Genomic DNA, 22,170 nt, shown 5'->3' on the forward strand with positions numbered 1-22,170 from the left:
AAAATTTTATTTAATATCCCATTTGTCTGTGAACAGATGACTTAAATATAATCTCTTCACAAAATAAAAAACCATTTAAAAATCTGCAAGCTTTCCTATGTCTATTATTCATAAAACCATTTTATGAATTATACAATTGTTTAAATAACAGTTTTCATAAGAAGACTGATAAGATTCTAACTAAAACAAAATGACCTTCACCCAAAGTTAAGGAAAATGTTAGTACAAATTTTAATTTATTAGTAACAGAACATGTTTGAGTACTAACAATGTGGTAGGTATTATGTTAAATTTGATGCATAGTTTGTACCTTTTAATTCTCAAACCAATCCTGTAACATACGTATAATTATCATGAAAACATTACAGTACACTTAATCACTGCCTATATTTTTTCACTGGCTAAAAGTACCTTGGGATAGTTGCCAACTGCAACCACTTCCCTTACTAATAAGCTCCTGATGGAGCAGTAAGTGAAAAAATCATGTATGGTCATGTGCTCATATGTCAAAGAGCAATAAATAATAAATTATTACTGAAATAACATGCTTTCAAAAACATATCACAAAAATAAAATTAGTTACTAGGCAAAAAAAAAAATGTCCTCAAAATTTAATCTACCAACAAAAGTCATTACCACAGAGCCAAAGACTCTGGGACCACAGCCAGATTTCACCTCTAAATTTACTTTCAGAGGTAGTTCTGTATCTTCTGATTGACAGGATGCTAAACTATAGTACTCCTTTTTTGAAAAGTTAAGGGACAGCCACTCAAGAAATGCCATTTTATTTACTGAGTGTCACTACATTTCAGGCATACACTAAAAGATATAGACACAAAATGAAATAACAGAGACCTACCCTCAAGTAATTTATACTTCAACAGAAAAAGAATGTACACAACTCTCTAATAAGAGGTGATAATAAGATATGCTACTCAGCAGGTTGTACAGTGTTAAAATACAAAAGCAACAGTGTTTTTGTCCTCTATAATAAGTCAGATATCAAATGTGAGGTGATGTATGATGGATAAATAAAAGGCCAATGTCATCAGGCAAATGCAAAAACCTGGAAGTACACGATAGTTTTGAAAACAGGGGGGTCACTAGGACTCAGGTGGGGTGTAAAGTACTTCATAGAGGTAAGGGGAAAAAAAGGAGGAAGAGTTAAAGGAGGAGGAGGAGGAGCTTGAGGATACACAGTCACAGCAACAGTGGCTTCAGGCAGAAAATGAAGATCTTTAAGTTCCAGGCTGAGCATCATGGACTTTATTCTCTGGACAATTACACGCGGAGATCTGATAGCTTTATGCCATGAAAAAGTGAAATTCATAACTGAAAATGGATTCAATATGAATACTGTGCTTTACATTAAATGAGTTTACATATATTTTTCCCCATTCAAATCAAAAGCACTGTACTCCTATAGCTAAGCCTGGAACATACATTCCAGATGTTATATTTTTATACACATTATAAGCCTATTAAGTACAAAGTTTGAATCCTTACTAATTGTTTTGAAGATAACATTTTTATCACCGTATTTCGCACACTCTTAAACACAGTGTTTAGCATATAGAAAGCTTTCAATAAAATATGAAGAGAGAGATGGTATATTTAAACTCTCACAGGAAACAATTATTAGATTTTGTGTGATAGGAAACCAATCTCACAAAAATGAATTGCCTGCCCACTGGTTTGCCACAGAAAATCAAGGCCACCTAGACCTGACTGAAAGGATGGAACCTTAACTGCTAACACTCAGAATGCAGTAATCTAAGCTGCCCAGTAGCAGCTTCTTCATCTGAACAGCTGTGGAGATCAAGTTGCAGCTTGGCCAAGTACAATGATTCATGGTTAGCAAGACAGCTGAGGGCATTCCAAGTGGTAGTGTTCACTTCTCCAAGCTATCTGCTAAAGGAGCCTCCAAATTTTACTGCAGAGCTAACCCAGGGCCTGTCACTGAAAAAGCTACCTGAGGTATGGGTACCTTTACACTACAGTGTCAGATTACTGCAAAGTCAGATCACCTGAAAATTCAACTGAGGTCAGGTCAGAGGACTAAGGTGACACTAAGAACATTCCCAGACCTAGGGCTTCCTACTCATATCTGGAGTCTAGAGCCAGCTGTTAGAAGGTTGGTTTGTTTGTTTTTAAAGCTAAACTTAAAAAAAAAAAATCCAGAATATTTCTCATTCCCACTTTCCTAAGATTTGAGGAAGGGTAGTGGATTTCCTTTCCTTCTAAATCACATTATGGATAATAAAAACTATTACTCTAAAAATATTCCTGTGTCCGGAGTTTTTTGTTTTCTCTGGTATCTAAAGGGAAGTGGGGGGAACTGGCCACTTGTTCATAGGACACTTTGGGGTAATGCTTTTCTCTTGGCCCTCTCTTACTTAGAAGTGTTATTCTTTCCAAAATACACAAACCAAACCTATTTATTCCTCTACTCCACAAAGGCAAACTATGAACTTATCAAGATATACTGAACCAGATCTCTCTATTTCTCATCATGTCCTCTTCCTTCAATACGAATACACCAAATACTGGAGTCTATATTACCTCTATCGCTTAGGTCCTAGGGAGGAAACCAACTGCCATTACCTTCAGTGAATCTTAAAATTTCTTTTTTATGCCTGCAACAAATCCCTAGGAAAAGCTGTATGCACTACTATGTTTTCATAAAGTTTGGCCTGAAACTCAATAGGATTTGGCTACTCCATGCCTCTGTCACCATGAAATAAAATATTCAACCAAAAATCAATTCAACCCTAGCCATTTCTTCTGCAGGTAAACTCTATCTTAACAACAAACAAATAAAGCTAGAGTGGATCAGAGTCAGCCAGAAATGGGAGATCATTTTTTTAAAAATCACTCTATTACAAGAATCCGTAAATGGGACTAACACCAGACAATGCATCTGGGACAGGATCTAAATAAATATCCTGTTTTTACTCAGTAAAATCCTACATTTCTGTTCACTGACCCATTTTAGCTTAGTAAACTATACAACTGCTGTTTGATGTTAGTAGATGTAATGCCAAAGCAAGTACAACAAAGATAATTGGTATAATTCTCACTTCTTAGGGAGTAAAGAACTCTCTTGTTTCATTTTTGTGGTGCTAGCAAGGTGAGCCTGGGATCATCTACCACTGATCTATACCCCCATCTCTCCACCCCCTTTTTAATGACAGGGTCTTGCTAAGTTACTGAGGCTGGCCTCAGATTTTAGATCCCCTGCCTCAGACTCTCCAGTTGCTGAATTACAGGCATGCACCACCACACTGGACTTGACTCTCCTATTAACACAACACGCTTTTTTCCACCTTGGTACATTAATATTAATGGGAATACTCTGAACCTGAAACCTTTTTTTTTTCATTTCTTACATACATCACAATAGTGGAATGCATTACAATCATAATTATCCATTCACAACACCATTTTCATAACTCTGTATATAAAGTATGTTCACTCCAAATCATGCCATTATACATGAGCTCTCTTATTATTATTATTATATATATTTTTTTGCATTATGAACTTGAATCTTCTAAGGGCTTCAAATCTTCTTAACATCAATTGTTTTCCTCATTTGTACAATGAAGTAAACCAAGCTCCTTTTTAGCTCTCAACATTGAATGCAGCCATCTAGGCCCAGCCCCCAAATTTATAAAGACCAACTAAGTCTCTTATGGGGTTCTGTGGAATGGGACAAGAAGCGGCAGCCTACATTCTACGCTTGGCTTTTTTTTTTTTTTTTGGTGGACACAAAAGACTCAGTTTCCCCAATTAAAAACAAACTTTCAACCAAATTCAAATGTTATAGTCACTGAGGAAATAAGTAAGGAGCACTATGAAAAGATGACTTAAACTTCTCATGTAGGGCTGAATCTGTTTAGATTTTGTATTAAAAATGAAAATGTGATACATGAGTTCAAACCCATGAACACAATACATACATACGCTTGCAACAAATTCTTAGGAAGAGCTATATCCACTAGTGTGCTTTCATCAATTTTTGTCCTGAAACTCACTGGGACTTGGCTACTCTATGCCTCTATTCATGGTGAGATAACACAATCCACTAAGAAGGCAACCAGGAGTCAACTCACTCCTCACCAGTTCTGCAACAGACAAACTCCATCTTAAAATCACACTTACTACTCTAATTTATTCTGCTAGTGTTTTCAAAGCAAAAGTGTGGTCCTTTTCCCTAACTATGGTACATTTAAAATGCTTTAAAACATGATTCTTTAAAGTAAGAAAATTTTAATAATGTGCTAAAGAAAAATATTCACTTCTTTTTAAACCTAGACTGATCATGTTAATTAAATCCTTCCTACTGTGTGCTTTATTTATTAATTCTTAAAACTGTTCTCTTTCAAGGCAATCTATTATAACACTAATCAGATATATTATATGTTGTTATGCTATCATGAGAACCCATGCTGAGAAAGCTGTATTTGTACAATTTACTGGTAATTTAAGATTAATTTTCACTTTTTCCAAATATCATAACTTGTTATCCTAAGACCAGTGATCTACACACATTCTGATTAGAAATATTAATTCTATTTGTATCTTAAATTTAAAAATATTTTCTCCATCATGTGTTACTTGGTAGCCATTCTGTATTCTTTAAAATTAACTTTCTATATACCACCACTTTACATGTTCATTTTCAATGAATAGGAAATCTTAACGGCTGACTTAAGTACAATTGTGATTTATGGTAACATACAAATGATTTGAGTAAGAACAACTAATAACATTACATCAACCCATAACTTTAAACAAACATTCCTAGGCTTCGGGTTTAAATTAACTAGTTACAATAACAAATTAAAAACATCTAATGTCAGGACAAAAGAAATAGAAACTAATACTCTAACAGAAAAGCACAAAAAAACTACAGAGAATTATATAATCAGTCTTTAAATACCACAGACATTAATAAGTTACCCTGTTTACAATATTAGTAAACATTACTGTGCACACTTACAACTAATTGTCCTACTGGAAATTTTATATATATATATATAAAGCGCGCACTCGCGCACACACACACACACACACACACACACACACACATTTTAAAGCCAGATGTCCCATTCCTTTCCTAAAATAGTATGTTAGTAGCTTTACAAAAGCTGACATCTTAGCCCCTCCAGCTTTTCCCTGCTGACCCCACACACAGCAGCACAGCTACAAATGCCCTGAGAAAGAGGACCCACTGGGGAAAATTGTATTCTGCTCAGCTCTGCATGCATCAGTGGACTTTGCAGCAGATAAATATACCCCACAGCCAGATTCACTGACACAATGAAGCAAAATGGGAAATTTGAGATGTAGGTTCTTGATTTTAAACCTCTTTTTAAGCAAGGGGTGATCTGTTTTTATTTCAGATTTCACATATACAAAAAATTCTCCCCAAAGGACTCATCTGTGTTAATCACTTGAAAAATATTTCTGAAAATCTTAAATTTGTAATGCACCAGTTTGTTATAATTTAACTTTTTAGAGATGTTTTAGCAAAAACATTTTGAGGAGGAAGTAAGAGAGTTCCCATATACTCTCCACCTATCTACCTACCTACTTAGTACCTACACGCAGACATAGCCTCCTACCAACTTCCCATACAAAAGTGATATATATTTTACAACTAATGAACCTATACTGACACAATGTTAATATCTGAAGTTCATAGTTTACATTAGGGTCCACTTAAGTATTGGTTTAGACAGATATGTAAGACAGGTCTCCACCATTAAAATGTACAGAATAGTTTCAGTGTACTAAAAATCCAGTGCTGTACTTATTCAACCTCCTTTTCCCTTCAGCACTGGCTACCACTGATTTTTTTCACTGATAGTTTTTCCTTTTCCAGAATGCCATATAGTTGGAATTATATACTATATAGCCTCTTCAGATTAGCTTTTTTCACACAATAATCCACAAGATTCATCCATGTCTTTTTATGGTTTGACAGCTCATTTCTTTTTAGCACTGAATGATATTTCATTGCCCAAATGTTCCATGGTTTGTTATTTATCCATTCACCTACTGAAGGACATCTTGGTTGCTTCCATATTTGGTAATTATAAACAAAGTTGCTAGGACTGGGTAAAGCACATGCCTCACATGTGTGAGGCACTGGGTTCAATCCTCAGCACCACATTAAAAAAATAAAATAAAATAAAGATACTGTGTGTTCATCTACAGCTAAAAAAAAAAATATAAAAAAATAAATAAAGCTGCTTTAAACACCTGTTTACAGATTACCATGTGGATATAAATTTTCAACTTCTTTGAAAAAAATACCATGGAACAAAAGTGCTGAGTTGTACGGTAAGAGTGTATTTAGTTTTATAGGGATTTGTCAAACTGTCTTAAAAAGTGGTTCTATTATTTTGCAGTAAAATGAACAAATAAGAGATCCTGTTGTTTCACATTCTTGTCAGAATTAGGTGTTGTCAGTATTCTGGATTTGGCCTTTCTAACAGGTGTTTAGAGATAGTTCACTGTCTTTATTTTGCAATTCTCTGATGGCATATTATGTTGAATATCTACTCATAGGCTTATTTACCATCTATACATCTTGGGTGAAGTGTCCAGGTTTTTTGCCCATTATTAATCAGCTGCTAGTTTTCTCATTGGCGTTTTAATAGTTCTTCATACATTTTGGACAAAAGTCCTTTATCAGACAGGTCTCTTGCAAAGACATGTGACTTATTTTTCTCACTCTTTCAAGTAATTTTAAGTGTGGTTTATACATGCTCGCAGAACAAAAAACACAAAGGTACAAAATAAGCTTCTTTCCCCTTCTGCCTTCTAGGAATTCCCTTCCTAGAAGGAAATCATTGTTAATTTCTTGAATATTCTTTGAGAGATATTCTACCCAAATGCAAATGAAGCTATGTATAATTTTTCAAGTAAACTTTTTACAGGGGAATGATTTTAAATTTAAAGGAAAGTTTCCAAGTTAGTAGAGTTCCCATATACTTTTCAACCAGTTTCCCATTGCATTTTATATAATCAGACAATATTTGTCAAAACTAAGAAATTAACATTAGAATGTTATTGTTAACTAAACTCAAGACTTTATTAGAATTAAACTGTTTTTCCCACTAGTGTGAATTTTTTTGTTCCAACATTCAATCCCCAATCTTGTTGCATTTTGATATATTTGATTTCTAAAACATATCAGAATAAGCTTTATATGCTTCTCTGTTCTCATCCTTTTTTACTTAACCTTTCTCAGGTCTTTCTATCAATAACATAATATGACTCTGGTCGTTATGTAACATACAATGTAGAGAAGATTACTGACCCTAACCAGCCCTCTAATTTATACCAGGATTGGCTTCAAACAATTTTTAAAATTATGTAAGTACTCATTTAATAACATTGATTTTGCTTTCTGGAACAGAAACCCTAAAATATTTGCTATCTAGCTCACTGTAAAAGTTTTACTCAGGGACCAGAGTAAAAAATGTATGTAAGAGTTATTAATAAAATTTATAATTAACCTCTAAATAAATTGATTTAATTTGTTGTGAAATGGCCTTGTACTATACTTCCTTTTGCCTTACAATTCTCCAGAGCTATTCTCAAAGTGAAAAACAAGTATATAATAGAAGAATGACTGTAGAACCACCAAACCATACCACATGGTAATAATACCTCAAAACACATTTTCCAAGAGGAAAGAATTATGTAAAAACTCAATAAACAGGGCTGGGGATGTGGCTCAAGCGGTAGCGTGCTCCCATGGCATGCGCGCAGCGATGGGTTCGATCCTCAGCACCACATTAAAAAAAATAAAGATGTTGTGTCCACCAAAACTGAAAAATAAATATTAAAAAATTCTCTCTCTCCTCTCTTAAAAAAACTCAATAAACAGATATAATACATATGCAAATACATGTGTCTGTGTTTGTAGGTATCAAAAAGTCCTAAATACAGATAAAATAGCAAGTTATAAAAACCTAAAACCACATAAAAATGCCACTAACCAACAAAATATATAGTGGAAGTCACACAAAAAAGTGGTCTCTGAGAAGTAAAGACTGAATTTTGTATGCAAAAATAAATAAGTTGAGATGTGATGGAGATTACAAAAAATGATAGATTAACACTCCAAATAACTGCTTCACTTAAAATGTAAGGCCTATTAAACAGCAAAACAACAAACAAACAAACAACAAAAAAAAAAAAACCCAGAAATAAAGGATCAAAATGCAATGAATGTTTTCCAACATTAATACTTTTATAATTTAAACCTAAGCAATTCAATGTGTTTTCAAAAATTCACTATTATTTCATCGCTAATTAAAACTTACATAAACACTGTGACTACCAATCAAGCTAATACTAACGCTTACTTTGAAAAAGGTTCCAGCATTTTCAGAATATAGGGAGTACCACCAGCCCCCCTCCTACTGCATCCACTCCTTTTGACAACCATATTATTTCTCAACACTCTAGAATAAAGAACCATTCAGATGACTTCTAAGGCCCATTCCAGTTTGAACATTATTAGTTATGTAAGCAATTATTTTTCAGAAAACCTTTATTCAATGATGCAGGCTTCATCATTACAACTATAAGCAGTGAAACTTAAATTTTTTCACATAGAAGGTGTGACCTGATAATGCTCCTTTAAGAGCATTTTTAATTCTGAATTAAAATAGTGTCCCAAATACCATGGTGGTATTCTCAAATTCTAGCATTTAACTAAATTATAAAGGCTACAAAAGTTCCTTAAGATTTTGTTTTCTAATAATCAAGGAGCCACAGAGCTTGTCATCTACCCCATTACAGACAACTTTTAACAGCCTCAGTTAAGAGTTTATGTTCACCTGGATAGAATTACAAACAATGGAAAGATTCAGGGAAGAAGAACTTATCAGTTCTATTCCCCTAGATCATTAGAAAACTGTAAAGACTAATAAGTACTCTTCTCATGGACTATGCAATAAATTAAAGAATAAAGGTAGTCCTTCATAATTTAGTCTATACAGTATATATACAGGCAGAAAAGATAATTTGGAGCAATTTGGAAAGACTGAAATTAAGAATCTAAAAGGAGAATGATAGAGACCAGAACATCATCTATCCTTCTTCATTTTTCAAATTCCCTTTGCTTGGTCCAATTTGTTTCTCTATAGTTATAGTTCATCTTTTCAATAGCCACTTATCAAGTGAAAAAAGGATTTACTTATTTTTTTGGCGTGGTCCTAGAGATTGAACATGGTTGGGAGAGAAGTCTACCATGGTTATCTGTTTGCATTATCTCATCTAACAAAGGAATTTCATGTATATCAAAGTTAGACATCTTTAAAGGCAGAATTTTACTGTGTTTTGACATTCTAAAAATGGTAATTTTAATTTTTTTGTAATTCTGGGAGACTTCTAGATTTATCATAAATAATAGTTCAGGCAGTATCTAATATGTAAGGTTTTTTCTTGAAATTTGTTTGTTTGAAATAACACACAGGAAAAAATATATAGGAATATATACTGAATACACAGAAAAATATATGAGATAAATGGATTTAAATTCCCAGAAAAGTCCACAAAAACCTATTTAACCTACAGTTAAATGGAAATAAAACAGTAGTTTTGTTACCAGAGGGGCCCTTTAATTCCTGAGGTAGAGAATGGAACTGAGCAAAGACATTCCAGCAGCAATGTGAAGGGATAGCTGGTTTGTTTATAAGTCAAATATCTGTAAGTAGAGATTTACTGATTAGAAACCATCTATTAAATTAACTAAAATACCTATCTAAAGTGAGTTATAAAAACATACATAGCAAACACACACACAGCAATTCCAAAGTACTGTTATTTTATCATTTATTTATTTATTTGTTTTGTCCTTCATACGACCAAGAATATTTTCCAGTAGTGTGTGCCATGGAAAACTAGTTTCCTTAGAAGCTAATGATCCTTTTTACAAAAGTTTTATGTAGCATATGAAATTGGAATGCAGCGGACTACTAAAAGCAAAGTTAAATAGCTTTTTCTTTTTGCAGTCTTTTTACATACAATTTGTACTTCTAAGGGGGGACAACTGACATAAAATATATAATAATGTTAAAAGTTATTTCATTATGTGAACTTTTTTGATGGTCATCTTTCAAAACCATTGTTTTCATAATTATGATTAAGGAAAATGCTGAGCTAGTAAAAAACTTAGAAATGAATTATATAACAGAATTTGCTCCTATGTTCAATTAATGAGTTGGTCCTATCATCACCACAAACATAATTGATTACCAACATGTAAAGCAAAACAAGTTTTAAAGAAATTAATAAGGGGATCAAAAGTGTAGAAATGGGCAAAAGCTAGAAGAGGGTAGAAAAAGACCAGGCTATTTGGTGATAATTCTGTAGTTCACTTTTATGGTCAAGGTTTTTGCACAAAGTTTTAATATAACACAGAGCTGTTTGATGCTAAGAATAGACTTATTTCACTAAAAAGACAAGCCATACCATATTGACAAATCAATAGGATAATTCTGGAATTCATAAAAAGAAACACTAACTAATCCAGCATAGTAATTTTTGACTTTCAATAAAACACTTCAAATATCTAAATGAATATAGAAATGTACTTTCTGTGGCAAACTGTTCATTACTGAATCATTATCAACCCCTGTTAGACAAAATTTCTCATTTTTGTAATGCATAAAATCATTAAAGTGTTTGAAAGCTCCATCATGAAAGACAATGGCACTTTATAATCCACTATTTCTTCAGGCAAATGTGCTTATGGCTGAACTTAATACGCAAAAAATAACATTTGCTAGATGTATGATCCCACACATACACTTAATAGTTTTTTAACATGATGACAGCAGTGATAAAATGTGTTACTGCTTTACTATTAGCTTTAAGTGTTTCTGAGCATTCATCATTCACCACACCACCCCCAAGTGTTACCTGTTGTGACAATTAGGAATCAGCAGTTCAAACGCTTCTAATACTGCCAGACACATATCATGGAAGCTTTAATAATTCAGGTTTTCGGTCTGAAACTCCCTTGAACTATCAAACAGCTAGAAAAGTGAACCTATTTATTTAAACCCTGTCTAGTACTGTAAGCACATATGTTTGGGAATCCAACAGTTCAATTACTTTGGTTCACATCAAGTTAGATTGCCTGTTGCTGTACAGAGCTGCACTTGCCATTTAAGAGACATTCATTTCCAAAAGCAAGCTACTTACTACCATGCAGAATGCTTACAGTAAGTCATTCTATTGAAGTACTCATTTAATCATTTTTCTTGAAAATAAAGGAAATGAGCATGGTAAACCAAGACCTTTCCAAGTATCAGACAAACCCTTTTGAATATATCTGCTTAATCATTTCAGGGTTACTTCTCCCTTTTTAATATGTAAATAAATCCTTTCAAAGTAGGTAGTTAAAACTTGCAACCAAAATCTATGGTCTGATTTTGATAGTTAAATCTATTTGATCAACTAAACAAGGTAATTCCAATAATTATTTGAAAACTGAAGAAAGAAACAGGCACATGTTCATAATTGTTCCAAATGAGAAAATGTTATCTCAAACTGAATTACAGATACACTTTTTACAGTATTACAGCCAAGAGCTGCTTATAACAAAAGACTGGCATGCATAATACCTCCCGAACTATATTTAATTCCTACATTTGTCCCCCACAATTTTAATAGTCACCTTAGCTCTCAGTTTTCTGGTGATGCAATTCTATTGGGTCTAAGAGTCATCTCTGTGAGCAACAAATAAAGGTAAGAACATAAATAGAAAAGAGGCAATTTCTTATTTTTCACAATGCAGAGTGATAGCCTCAATAAGAAAGCTTAGTTTAATGCTAATTTACAAAAACATTGATTTTAACTTGCCCTACTAAATATAAATTAAATACTACTTGGGGTCAAGTTATTATGCAAAAGGAATTTATTTGGAGGGTCTAGTCTATTTTACTTTGATGGCAAACTCAGTAAGTTTTTTAAAAAAACTGTTTTCCATGACCAAATAATTATTTTGTTTTAAATTTAACTTTGATTTTTACCTGGAATAATATATTTAATGCCATGATTTTCATTTGTGCTTATGTTGAAACAAACAGTGATTTTAAATCCAAGTTTTATTGCTGATTAGATTTTTTTTACTCTTGTGTCACACTCAATGATTCTGGTTTTAAACTGTCAACTGCCTTAGGCAAAATACACACTAGAACATCAGACTTTGTCTTCTAAACACTACAGAGGATAGAAGAAAGAAACAAAGACTGTTCAGAGCAAAACCATTTAGAAAGAATCTGCAGACCACCAGGATTTTGGATTTGGGTAATCCACTTAGATTAGCACGACTGTGTCTCAAAAGGACAATTCTAAGATCACAATATAGGTCATGTCCTTAAGAAACAGAATAAGTAATGAAATCAATGTCAATTACACAATCCTTCCATATTTACATGACACCAATGACAATCAGTAGAACAGATTAAATAAAGCCTTTGTAATGTGCTCAGCCACAGCACTAGCAAAAAGAAAAATAACACCATGAAACACACAGACTCTTTTGAATCAAGTTTTGAAAAAAGGTCAAATTACTGCTTATTTAAAAAGAAGAAGGAGCTGGGGTTGTGGCTCAGTGTGAGGTAGCACCACATAAAAAAATGAATGAATGAATGAATGAATGAAATAATAAAATAAAGGTATTATGTCCATGTACAAATAATATTATATATATATATATTTGTATATATATAATATATAGTATTCATATATATATGAATACTATCCAAACTGGGAAAAAAAAACAAAACTTGGGCTTATTTCAGACTAAATGACAATAAACTTTCATCTGAGAAAGGCGGGGTGAGGGTGGCGGGGGATGTTCTACAAGCAGCAGGCAGAGAGGAAGAATGAAAACCATAAAGGTTTTGCCAAAACATAAATATCAGGTTTAAGTGATAGGTCTTACTCTGCAAAGTACATTTCACTTTTGCAGACCAAACCTTTAAGCATCCTCAACATGAATTAAAGTGCTTAACACAATCTCCACAATAACTAAACATACCATTAGCTTTTAATCAAACAGTGCCAAAAGAAATATTGTCAAATATGAGTAAAATCTGCCTAAAATCACTGTTCTATCATATTTTTAATTACCACATACATACAATTATTAAGACAAACAGTAAATTACAAGCACCCCTGAAATAATGCTTACCACCTGCCCCAGAAAACAGAAAATATGCAATGCTTTGAGGTAACACAGACAATGTCAAAAGTGAGTTAAAATACTGTTATTTTCTTTTTGATACCAATAGCGAGAGTGCATTATCTATAAGAAGATTCCAAATTTCTGGATGCTGTTCTTCAAGCTGAACCTAAACAGGAAAGCCCTAGAAGCCTCTAGAAACTCAGAAAATTTGTTCGGGATACTTACGTGTCCTTCTTGAACAAGGGAATTAAAAATTTCTCTGACCACAGGGACTTTGAGAATACTTGCAGAAAATCACCAACTTACCCATCAGATTTGAGTTCATGAAAGGTGTTGGGGACAAGCCTTCATGGGCCCCTAATCGACTGTCATTCAAGTGATCACTGTAATGAGGGCTGTCTGTAAAACCCTAGGGGGGAAAAGACCAGAGTATTAAAGAGATTATTTGTACTAACTGAGCATAAAGACACTCACCTAATTAATACATAGACTTACAAATAGTTATTCCTAACCAAGATCCTCATTTATCATTTAAAAGCAGAATAGCATAGTATTTCTTTTACTGCTCCTCTTAAGGTTTTAAAGTAAAAAAAAAAAAAAATTATTGATTGATCTTAAAGAAAAGTTAAGTTTCTGAAAACAAAATACCATAAACCCAATGTTTTTAATCAGTGCTTCTGACAAGAGAGAGGAGCTATCAAAATTCTATAAACTATTACTAAAATTATCTTTATGATCTCATTACATTCAAAAGGAGAGTTCTATGGATCATTCAATTCTTATAAATTAGAAAAATGATTATCACTATTCTTTCTCTGCTCTTTCACCTTATGAACAAAGGATTGGGCAATTAGTGTTATCTAAAATACTAAAAATAACCACAATCAGTATATTGGGAATAAATTCTTTCCTAAATGGCAAACAATTATTTAACAACAAAGGTCTGTTTATATTTCTTCTACTATTTGCATAACAAGTAGAAACTTAACTAAGTAAAAAAGAACAGTTGATAAATATAACCGACTAAAATGCTTAAGTTTGAAAAAAGAAATTGCAAACACCATGAAGACAATAAAGCTAATGCTATCATTTCACACAGCTATTACTAAATTTCTCTTTATAGCTTACCAGATTTTCTAAAAGCAAAACACGGGCAAGATAAAGTTTACTGAAAAACTCCTGCTTCTCAGACTCTTACACAAAGTATAGTATCACCTCCAAAATCATATTGATTCTAAACAAGTATTTGAATAACAGTTAATTGAAAATGCAGATGATACCTATCCCTTTGCCATTTTAAAACCACATAATAAAGATTAAAAAAAAAAAAAACTTAGAAGAGGCCCAAGTAAGAGAGAAAATTGCTCTGCCTCACAGAAACCAGAAACCACCCAGAATCCCCTGGGACTATAAAATCAGTCACTGAACATTTATCATTATCCAAACTGCAGGCTAACGTTCAAGAAGACATTAATGGGGTTGAAACAGGCCTCACTATCTTTGTAAGCATGTTCACAGTTCAACCAAAGGGCTAGGAACCAAGAGCTAAGTAACTATCAAATCATTACAACTGCTTATAGATGCATGTCACAACTCCTTCTGCCATGCAGTTTTAAAACTATTCTTCTAAGGGTGCTAACTCCCAAATGAATCTCTGTTTCATTTCTATCTTCTTTAGAATCACTGATAACACATGTGACAAACATAAAAAGTATGTGGGTAAGATTTACAACTTGGTAATGACCACAAGGGTGCCCTCAAAAACCACAACCCTAGTCCCAAATGGGACAGCCAAAAGCAACAGAAGCTGTATACAAAATAGGATGGTTTCCAGAAAGATCACTCCATGAAGTTTACTTTTATTCTTAAAATGAACTTGCAAATATCTGGATATTCTCTCTGATACCCATTCCTACTGCCATTTTTAGCCACAAGGTCAAAATAATGCATCAAAATCTATAAAACACTTACTGAAATAATGCTTATTATCATAAACAATATTACCCTAGAAAAATGCTAACTGCAATGTGTTTGTACATCAACTAATTGTTCACAGTACATTTGAAAGCCAAAGGTTAATTAAATGATGATGTTCTCAGCATTCCTCAATTTTACTTCTCTTCATTCTGGTATAGTAAAAGAGCTTTCTTTTCCTTTCACAACTATAAAAACACTGAAGTTGACTTACAATTATTTCCTAAAGCACCTGCAAACAAATAATCTGTTTTAAAATACATATTTATGATCTGTCAAATTATTGTACATAGTTTATTAACTTTATAGATTATCATTTAACATGGCTGACTTTCTGTCCCCAGACCAAAGAATACAATAAATATTTAACCTTCAACCATACAAAAATATAGTAAATACTGTCCTTTATTCACACACAACCACATAATCCAAGAAATAGAACAGAATTTACTACAATATTATTTCCCAGCAATCAACTGCTTGACAATTCCACATATAAAATCTTGGACTGGCATGGTACATCACAGAGTAGCAGTCAAAAGTATGAGCTTTTTTTCCTTTACATGTAAGATTTGAATATGAGCCCTCAATAACTGTCATCTCATTTATTATATGCAAATACTATTTTTAAAAAAATTTTTTTAGTTGTAGCTGGACAAAATACATTTATTTATTTGTTTATTTATTTATTTATGTGGTACTGAGGTTCGAACCCATCGCCTCACATGTGCTAAGCGAGCACTTTACCTCTGAGTCACAACCCCAGACCATATATGCATATACTATTAATCCATATATTAAAAAATAAGGCATAATTGCCAGATTTAAAATAAATATTAATAGAAATTTAAACAGTACCCCCTCACATATTTAGAGGCTCATCTTAATAAATACATTTTCCTTTAAAATCTATTGCCTAAGAAGCAAGAAAGAAATAGTTCTTCATCTACAAATGCAAACTGCTACTGGAGAAGGGAACAAAAAGACAGGACTCAGAAATGCCTGTCATAGTGTTAGACCAAAACCTCACTTCAAAGTCTATTTGAGATTACTCACTATCCATATTCTACAAAGTAGTTGTGATCCTACCTTGAATATAACTTTTAGTGAGCCAAGATGAATACTTAGAAATAATTTACAAAGATTACCATAGGCCACATTTTTACTGTCAGTTCTAGAAAGATCCATAAATATCTATTAGCTTGTTAATGAATCATCCAGGTGGATGATACCTAGAGCAGTGCTTTGCAAACTTGAAGAATCCTACCCCACAACACAGACTTTGTTAAAATGCATGTTAAGATGCATAAGGTTGGAGATGGGGCCTGAGATGCATTTCTAAAGGGTAAGTTGATACTGCTAGTTCATGGATAACATTTCTAATAGCAAGAACTTAGGACAGTATGGAAATAAAGATCTCTTTCAAATATGGAAGAGAAATGCTATGGTTTGGATATGAAGTATCCTCCAAAATCTCCTCTGTTAACGCAGGAATGTTCAGAGGTGAAATGATTCGACTGTGAGAGCTGTAATCTAGTCAGTTCATTCTACTTTGAATGAACTAAATGGTAATTGTAGACAGGTGGAGCAAGGCTAGTATATCTGCTTTCTGGCACCATAAGCTGAACAGTTTTCTGCCATGATATTCTGCCTCACCTCAGGAACAGAGGAATGCTGTCAGCCTACACTTCCCCATTGAAACTATGAGCCCAAATAACACTTCTGTCTTCTAAGTTGTTCTCCTTGGGTATTTTGGTCACAGCCATGGAAGCCTGACCATGTGATTCAGAAGCCTTTGAAGCTGGTTTGTGAGAGAAGTTTGCAAAAGTATGAAGATGCAGGCTGGAGAAGGCTTCGAATTGTTTTAAGTAGACCTTATAAAACATCAAAATGCAGACAGTAGAGCTGGGGTTGTAGCTCAGTGGTAGAGCACTTGCCTCGCAAGCATGAGGACAATCCTCAGCACCACAGAAAAATAAATAAATAAAAATATTGTGTCCATTTACAAGTTAAAAAAAATTTTTTTTAAATGAAGATGGTAAAGACTGTGCTCATGAGGTTTCAGAGGAAATATGATTTTACTGTGAATTGGACTAGAGGCCATTCATGTTACATTCTAGCAAAAAACTTGTCTATGTTTTGTACACTTTCTTAGATTGTGTGATGCTGAATTTTAAAATGATACACTCATTATTCTGGTAGAGAAAAATTTAAGGCTGCACAGCATTCCGTCAGTGGCATGGATTTTGCTGGTAGTTTTTAGCCAGGTTTATTGTGAGAAAAAGGAGCAGAAAACAGAGCTGAAGGATTTTTAAAATAATATTATTGTATTATTTATTTATTTAATATGGCGCTGAGGCTCAAATCCAGTGCTCACACATGCTAGGCAAGCACTCTACCACTGAGCTACAGCCCCAGCCCTGAACTGAAGAATTTTTAATTTTTTTAATTTGTCCTAATTAATTATTCTAGACAGTAGAGTACATTTTGACACATCATATATAAATGAAGTATAACTTCTCATTCTGCTGTTTGTACATAATGTAGAGTCATATAATCCTACACGCACATAGGATAATAATGTCCTATTTAATCTATTAACATTCCTACCCCCATACCCTCTCCCCTTCCTTCACTCTTCTCTGTCTAATCCAAAGTATATCAGAGAAAACATTTGTCCTTAAAGGATTATTTCATTTAGCATGATATTCTCCATTCTCCAGTTCCATCCATTTACTAGCAAATGCCATAATTTCATTCTTCTTTAAGCCTGAGAAATATTCCATCGGGCATATATGCCACAATTTCTTTACCTACTCAGCTGTGGAAGAGGACCTAGTTTGGTCCCATAGTTTAGGTTTTGTGAATTAAGCTGCCATAAACATCGATTGGCTCTATCGCCACAGTACACCGATTTTAAATCCTTTGGGATTATCCTGAAAAGTGGGATAACAGGGTCAAATGGTGGTTCCATTTCAAGTTTTTCTGAGGAATCTCCATATTGCTTTCCATAGAATTTGCACCAATTTGCAGTCCCACCAACAATGTATCAGTGTATCTTTTCCCCCACATCCTCGCTAACATTTATTGTTGCTTGTATTCATGATAATTGCCATTCTGACTGGAGTGAAATGAAATTTCAGTGTAGTTTTGATTTGCATTTCTCTGATTGCTAGAAATGTTGAATATTTTTTCAAATATTTGTTGACTGATTGTATTTCTTCTTCTGTGAAGTGTCTGTTCAGTTCCTTCACCCATTTATTGATTGGGTTATTTGTTTTTTTGGTATTAAGTTTTTTGAGTTCTTTTTATATCCTGGATATTAATGCTCTGGGATGCATGTGGTAATTATTTTCTCCCATTCTGTAGGCCGAGCTGAAAGATTTTTAAAACTTGCAGATTTGGCCAGAAAAGTGTTTGTAAGACTGGGGTCAAGAAAGGTCTGCTTGTTGTAGAGATTACAGTCATGACACAGATGCTAAGTAGTTTACACAGAGAAAAAGGTAAGATGGCTTGAGGACCTCTCAGGAATTTCTAAGACCACATCCACCGCAGACTCAAGGGTCTGAAAGGAATTTTTCCTTTGAGAACCCAGTGTACCTCCCTTGAACAGGTGGGGCCTAGGCAGTTGTTTTAAGCTTCTCAGAGGCCACTGCAGATGTGATACCTGGGGACCCAGCTACCATGTGAGCTAGCAGCAGACCTTGGTGTCACTGCTTGGTGCTGGTTCTTCAGGAATGCAGAATGCTGTACTTAAGAGGTCACAGAGGCACCCACTGAGATTTTAAGGAAGGTCTTTGATAAAGGAGGCCAGGCAATAAGTAAGAGGGTCAGAATCTCCAGAGACAACCCATACAGGGTGAGGTATGAAACTGTGTAGGTAAAACCAAAGCTGAAACAGAGACCCCAGGAGTTAAGAGATGCCAGTAACATACACTGTCTGACAAAGATAGCTGTATGCAGCAGAGATAGCCAGACTGAAAAAGAGAGGTCATGTGGGCTGTAACCAGCAATGTCAAAGGAATAGGGCTGTCCAAGCCCTTTAGAGAGCATCTCAACACCATGTTTCCTAGATTATGCAGGTGACATTACAAGACCTGTTTGCCTAGCTGGGTTTTGGTCTTGTTTTGGTCACATCCTGTCTTCCTATGCCTATATTCTCCCTTTGAAAAAGAAATGTTGTATACGTCACATGTTTTTGATCTTTAAAGGGCTCACTGTCAAGAATTTGCCTCGAGTCTCAAGTAAAACTGAATGTGAACTTTTGGGTAATGCTAGAATTGTTAAGACTATCCAGACTCTTGGATATGAACTAAATGTATTTTACATTATGAGATAGACATAAACTTTTGGGGGCCAGGGGTAGAATACCGCAGTGTGGATATGAGGTTTCCCACACAAGTTCCTATGCAAATGCAGAAATGTTCAGAGGTGAAATGATTGGACTGTGAGAGCTGAAACCTAATCAATTCATCCTTCTTTGAAAGGACTAACTGGGTGGTAACTGAAAACAGGTGGGATGTGGCTCGAGGAGATGGGTCACAAGGGGTGTGCCCTGGAAAGGTTCATCTTCCCTATGGCTTCTCAGCTTCCCGGCTATTATTAACAATGGAAAGTGCTCCACCACCATTTCCTTCCCCCATGATACTCTGCCTCATCTCAGCCCCAAAGTGAGCTGTCCATGAACTGAACCTCTGAAATTGTGAGCCAAAATAAACTTTTCCTCCTCTAATTTGCTGTTTTCAGGTATTTTGGTCCCCCCCCCCCAAAAAAAACCTGACTAACTCAAGAGAAATTCAAGCTTAGACAGGGATCCCTTCCAAGCTCCACCCCAGAACCACATTAAAACAACACAAATTTCCAGATAAGCAAAAAGTAGAAAGAAATCCCACAGTTAAGAGAAAATCCAAAGTGATTAGAATAGCAAAATAATATTATATATGCATGTTTTTTTAATGGAAGATAACTTCTCATAGAGCTTCAATAAAAGATATAGGTTAGATAACTAGGAATTTAAAACAGCAGACTGTTAATAAATATGAGATTTTTCATATATGAGTTGATACCCATAATAAAGGCAAAGCAAAGGCTGGGGTCACTCAGTGGTAGAGTGCTTGCCTAGCATGTGTGAGACACTGGGTTCAATCCTAAGCACCACATAAATAAATAAAATAAAGTTATTTAAAAGAAAGGATAATTCCTAATTGAAAAATAAAATAAAGGCAAAGCAATACTATTGGAATCATTTATTAGACTAACTTCTCAGTATACTATTGACCACAAAAAAAATATATCCTGTTCTGATCTCATGATAAAAATTAAAAGCACTTTGCAGGCACTGTGCTGCACTCCTGTAATCCCAGCTACTCAGGAGGCTGAGGTAGAAGAATCTCAAGTTTGAGGCCAACCTCCACAACTTAGCAAGACCCTATCTCAAAAATAAAAATATTTGTAGAACTGGGATATAGTTCAGCGGTAGAGTTCTTGCCTAGCAACAGTGAGCCCCAGTGTTCAATCTCTAGTATGAAGGAAGAAAGAAGGGAAGGAAAGGAAGAGGGAAAAACACTCAAGAGATTAATAATCAATGAAATCATTATAATAAAATTGATACATAGAGAAATTTAATTTATAACTCAGGTTCATTTGTGAGTATGTAACACTTCGTAAATGCTTTGATATTATGAAATGTGTTCTATAAAAAGCATTTCACACTTCTGTCTAGGCTCATTTTATGGTGCAAGAAATTTAGAAACATTAATCTCTGCTATACTATGACAGTAGACCCCAAGTGATCAATCAAAGCTGCTTCCATATTTAAACGAGCACATAATCAAGTATTTTGTTCCATCACAAAATGAAAAAAAAAAAAACCTATACCAATAATCTAGTTCTATTTATTTTATTTGGTATTTTGTAGAAGTAAAACATATGATCTTTTCCCTTCTGTCTGAGATGAGGTCTCACTAAATTGCCCAGGAAGGCCTTGAATTTCTGGGTTCAAGTATTCTCCCACCTCAGGATTTCCTGGGCTGGGATTACAGGCATATGGCCATTATTCCTGGGTTAATTTGGAAGACGGTGAGTTTACAGTATAATGAGCCCATGAAGGGCTTAACCACTGACCCACATCCCCAACCCTTTTCATTTTTTATTTTGAAACAGGGTCTTGCTAAGTTGCACAGGCCCTCACTAAACTGCTGAGGCTGGTCTTGAATTTGTGAACCTTCTACCTCAGGTTCCTGAGTCACTGGGATTACAGGCATTTTACACTGTCCAGCTGGGGTTATGTTTTTAAATACCTCATTTTAAAAAATTATTTCACCCAGCCCATAAAAAAAAGTGTAACCAGCATTTAAAAAAAATTTTTTTTGTATGAAAACAATTGTCTAAATTCTATTTTAGAATATTCTAATACTTTTCAATATTGGAAAGGGAAGGGAAAAAAGACTTTTTCAATAAAGATATACTTTCCCAGAAAAGCTTTCCCTGATCCTAACCTGACCAAATCAGGTGAGCTCATTCTATGCTCCCTAGGCAGTAAGCATTTTCATCACACTCCTGTTCACACTTCTTAAAATTGCATATTTAATTATCCGCTTAAATTATGCCACAATTATCTGTTATAATTGCATAGTACAGCGTAGTAGAAATGTGGAATTTTTTGGAGCCAGACTGGCAGATCTGAACTCCACCTTTGCTACATACTAGCTGTTTGACTTGGAGCAAATTAATCTTTCTTGCCTATGTTTCCTTGTTTGTATAATAGGGATAATAATAATAATACCCTAGCCTTACAGGAGGTTGCAAAAGGATTAAATGAGTTAATATCTGTTGCACTTAAGTTCCCAGAACATAGAAAACACATAATAAATGCTAGCCATTATCATTCCAGCTACAGATTATTATATCTTACAATTCTAAGTGGGCAGGGACCAAGTCTGGTTTCTCTTTTTTCACAACTGAATTATCAG

The 22,170-nt window shown here is 34.3% G+C and overlaps 1 protein-coding gene across 13 annotated transcripts in view; it reads right to left on the bottom strand.

The window, feature by feature from the left end:
• The window catches only part of TCF12 (transcription factor 12), a 361,634-nt gene that overhangs the window by 175,701 nt on the left and 163,763 nt on the right, over nt 1-22,170 (bottom strand). For all 13 annotated transcript variants that reach the window (XM_081290080.1, XM_081290083.1, XM_081290082.1 and 10 more), the window contains one exon: nt 13,532-13,634. In XM_081290080.1, coding sequence (XP_081146206.1) covers nt 13,532-13,634 — 103 coding nt within the window. The remainder of the gene's footprint in view (nt 1-13,531; nt 13,635-22,170) is intronic.

The sequence above is a fragment of the Spermophilus citellus genome (genome assembly GCF_964194105.1).
Source record: "Spermophilus citellus genome assembly, chromosome: 4".
NCBI classification, from domain to species: domain Eukaryota; kingdom Metazoa; phylum Chordata; class Mammalia; order Rodentia; family Sciuridae; genus Spermophilus; species Spermophilus citellus.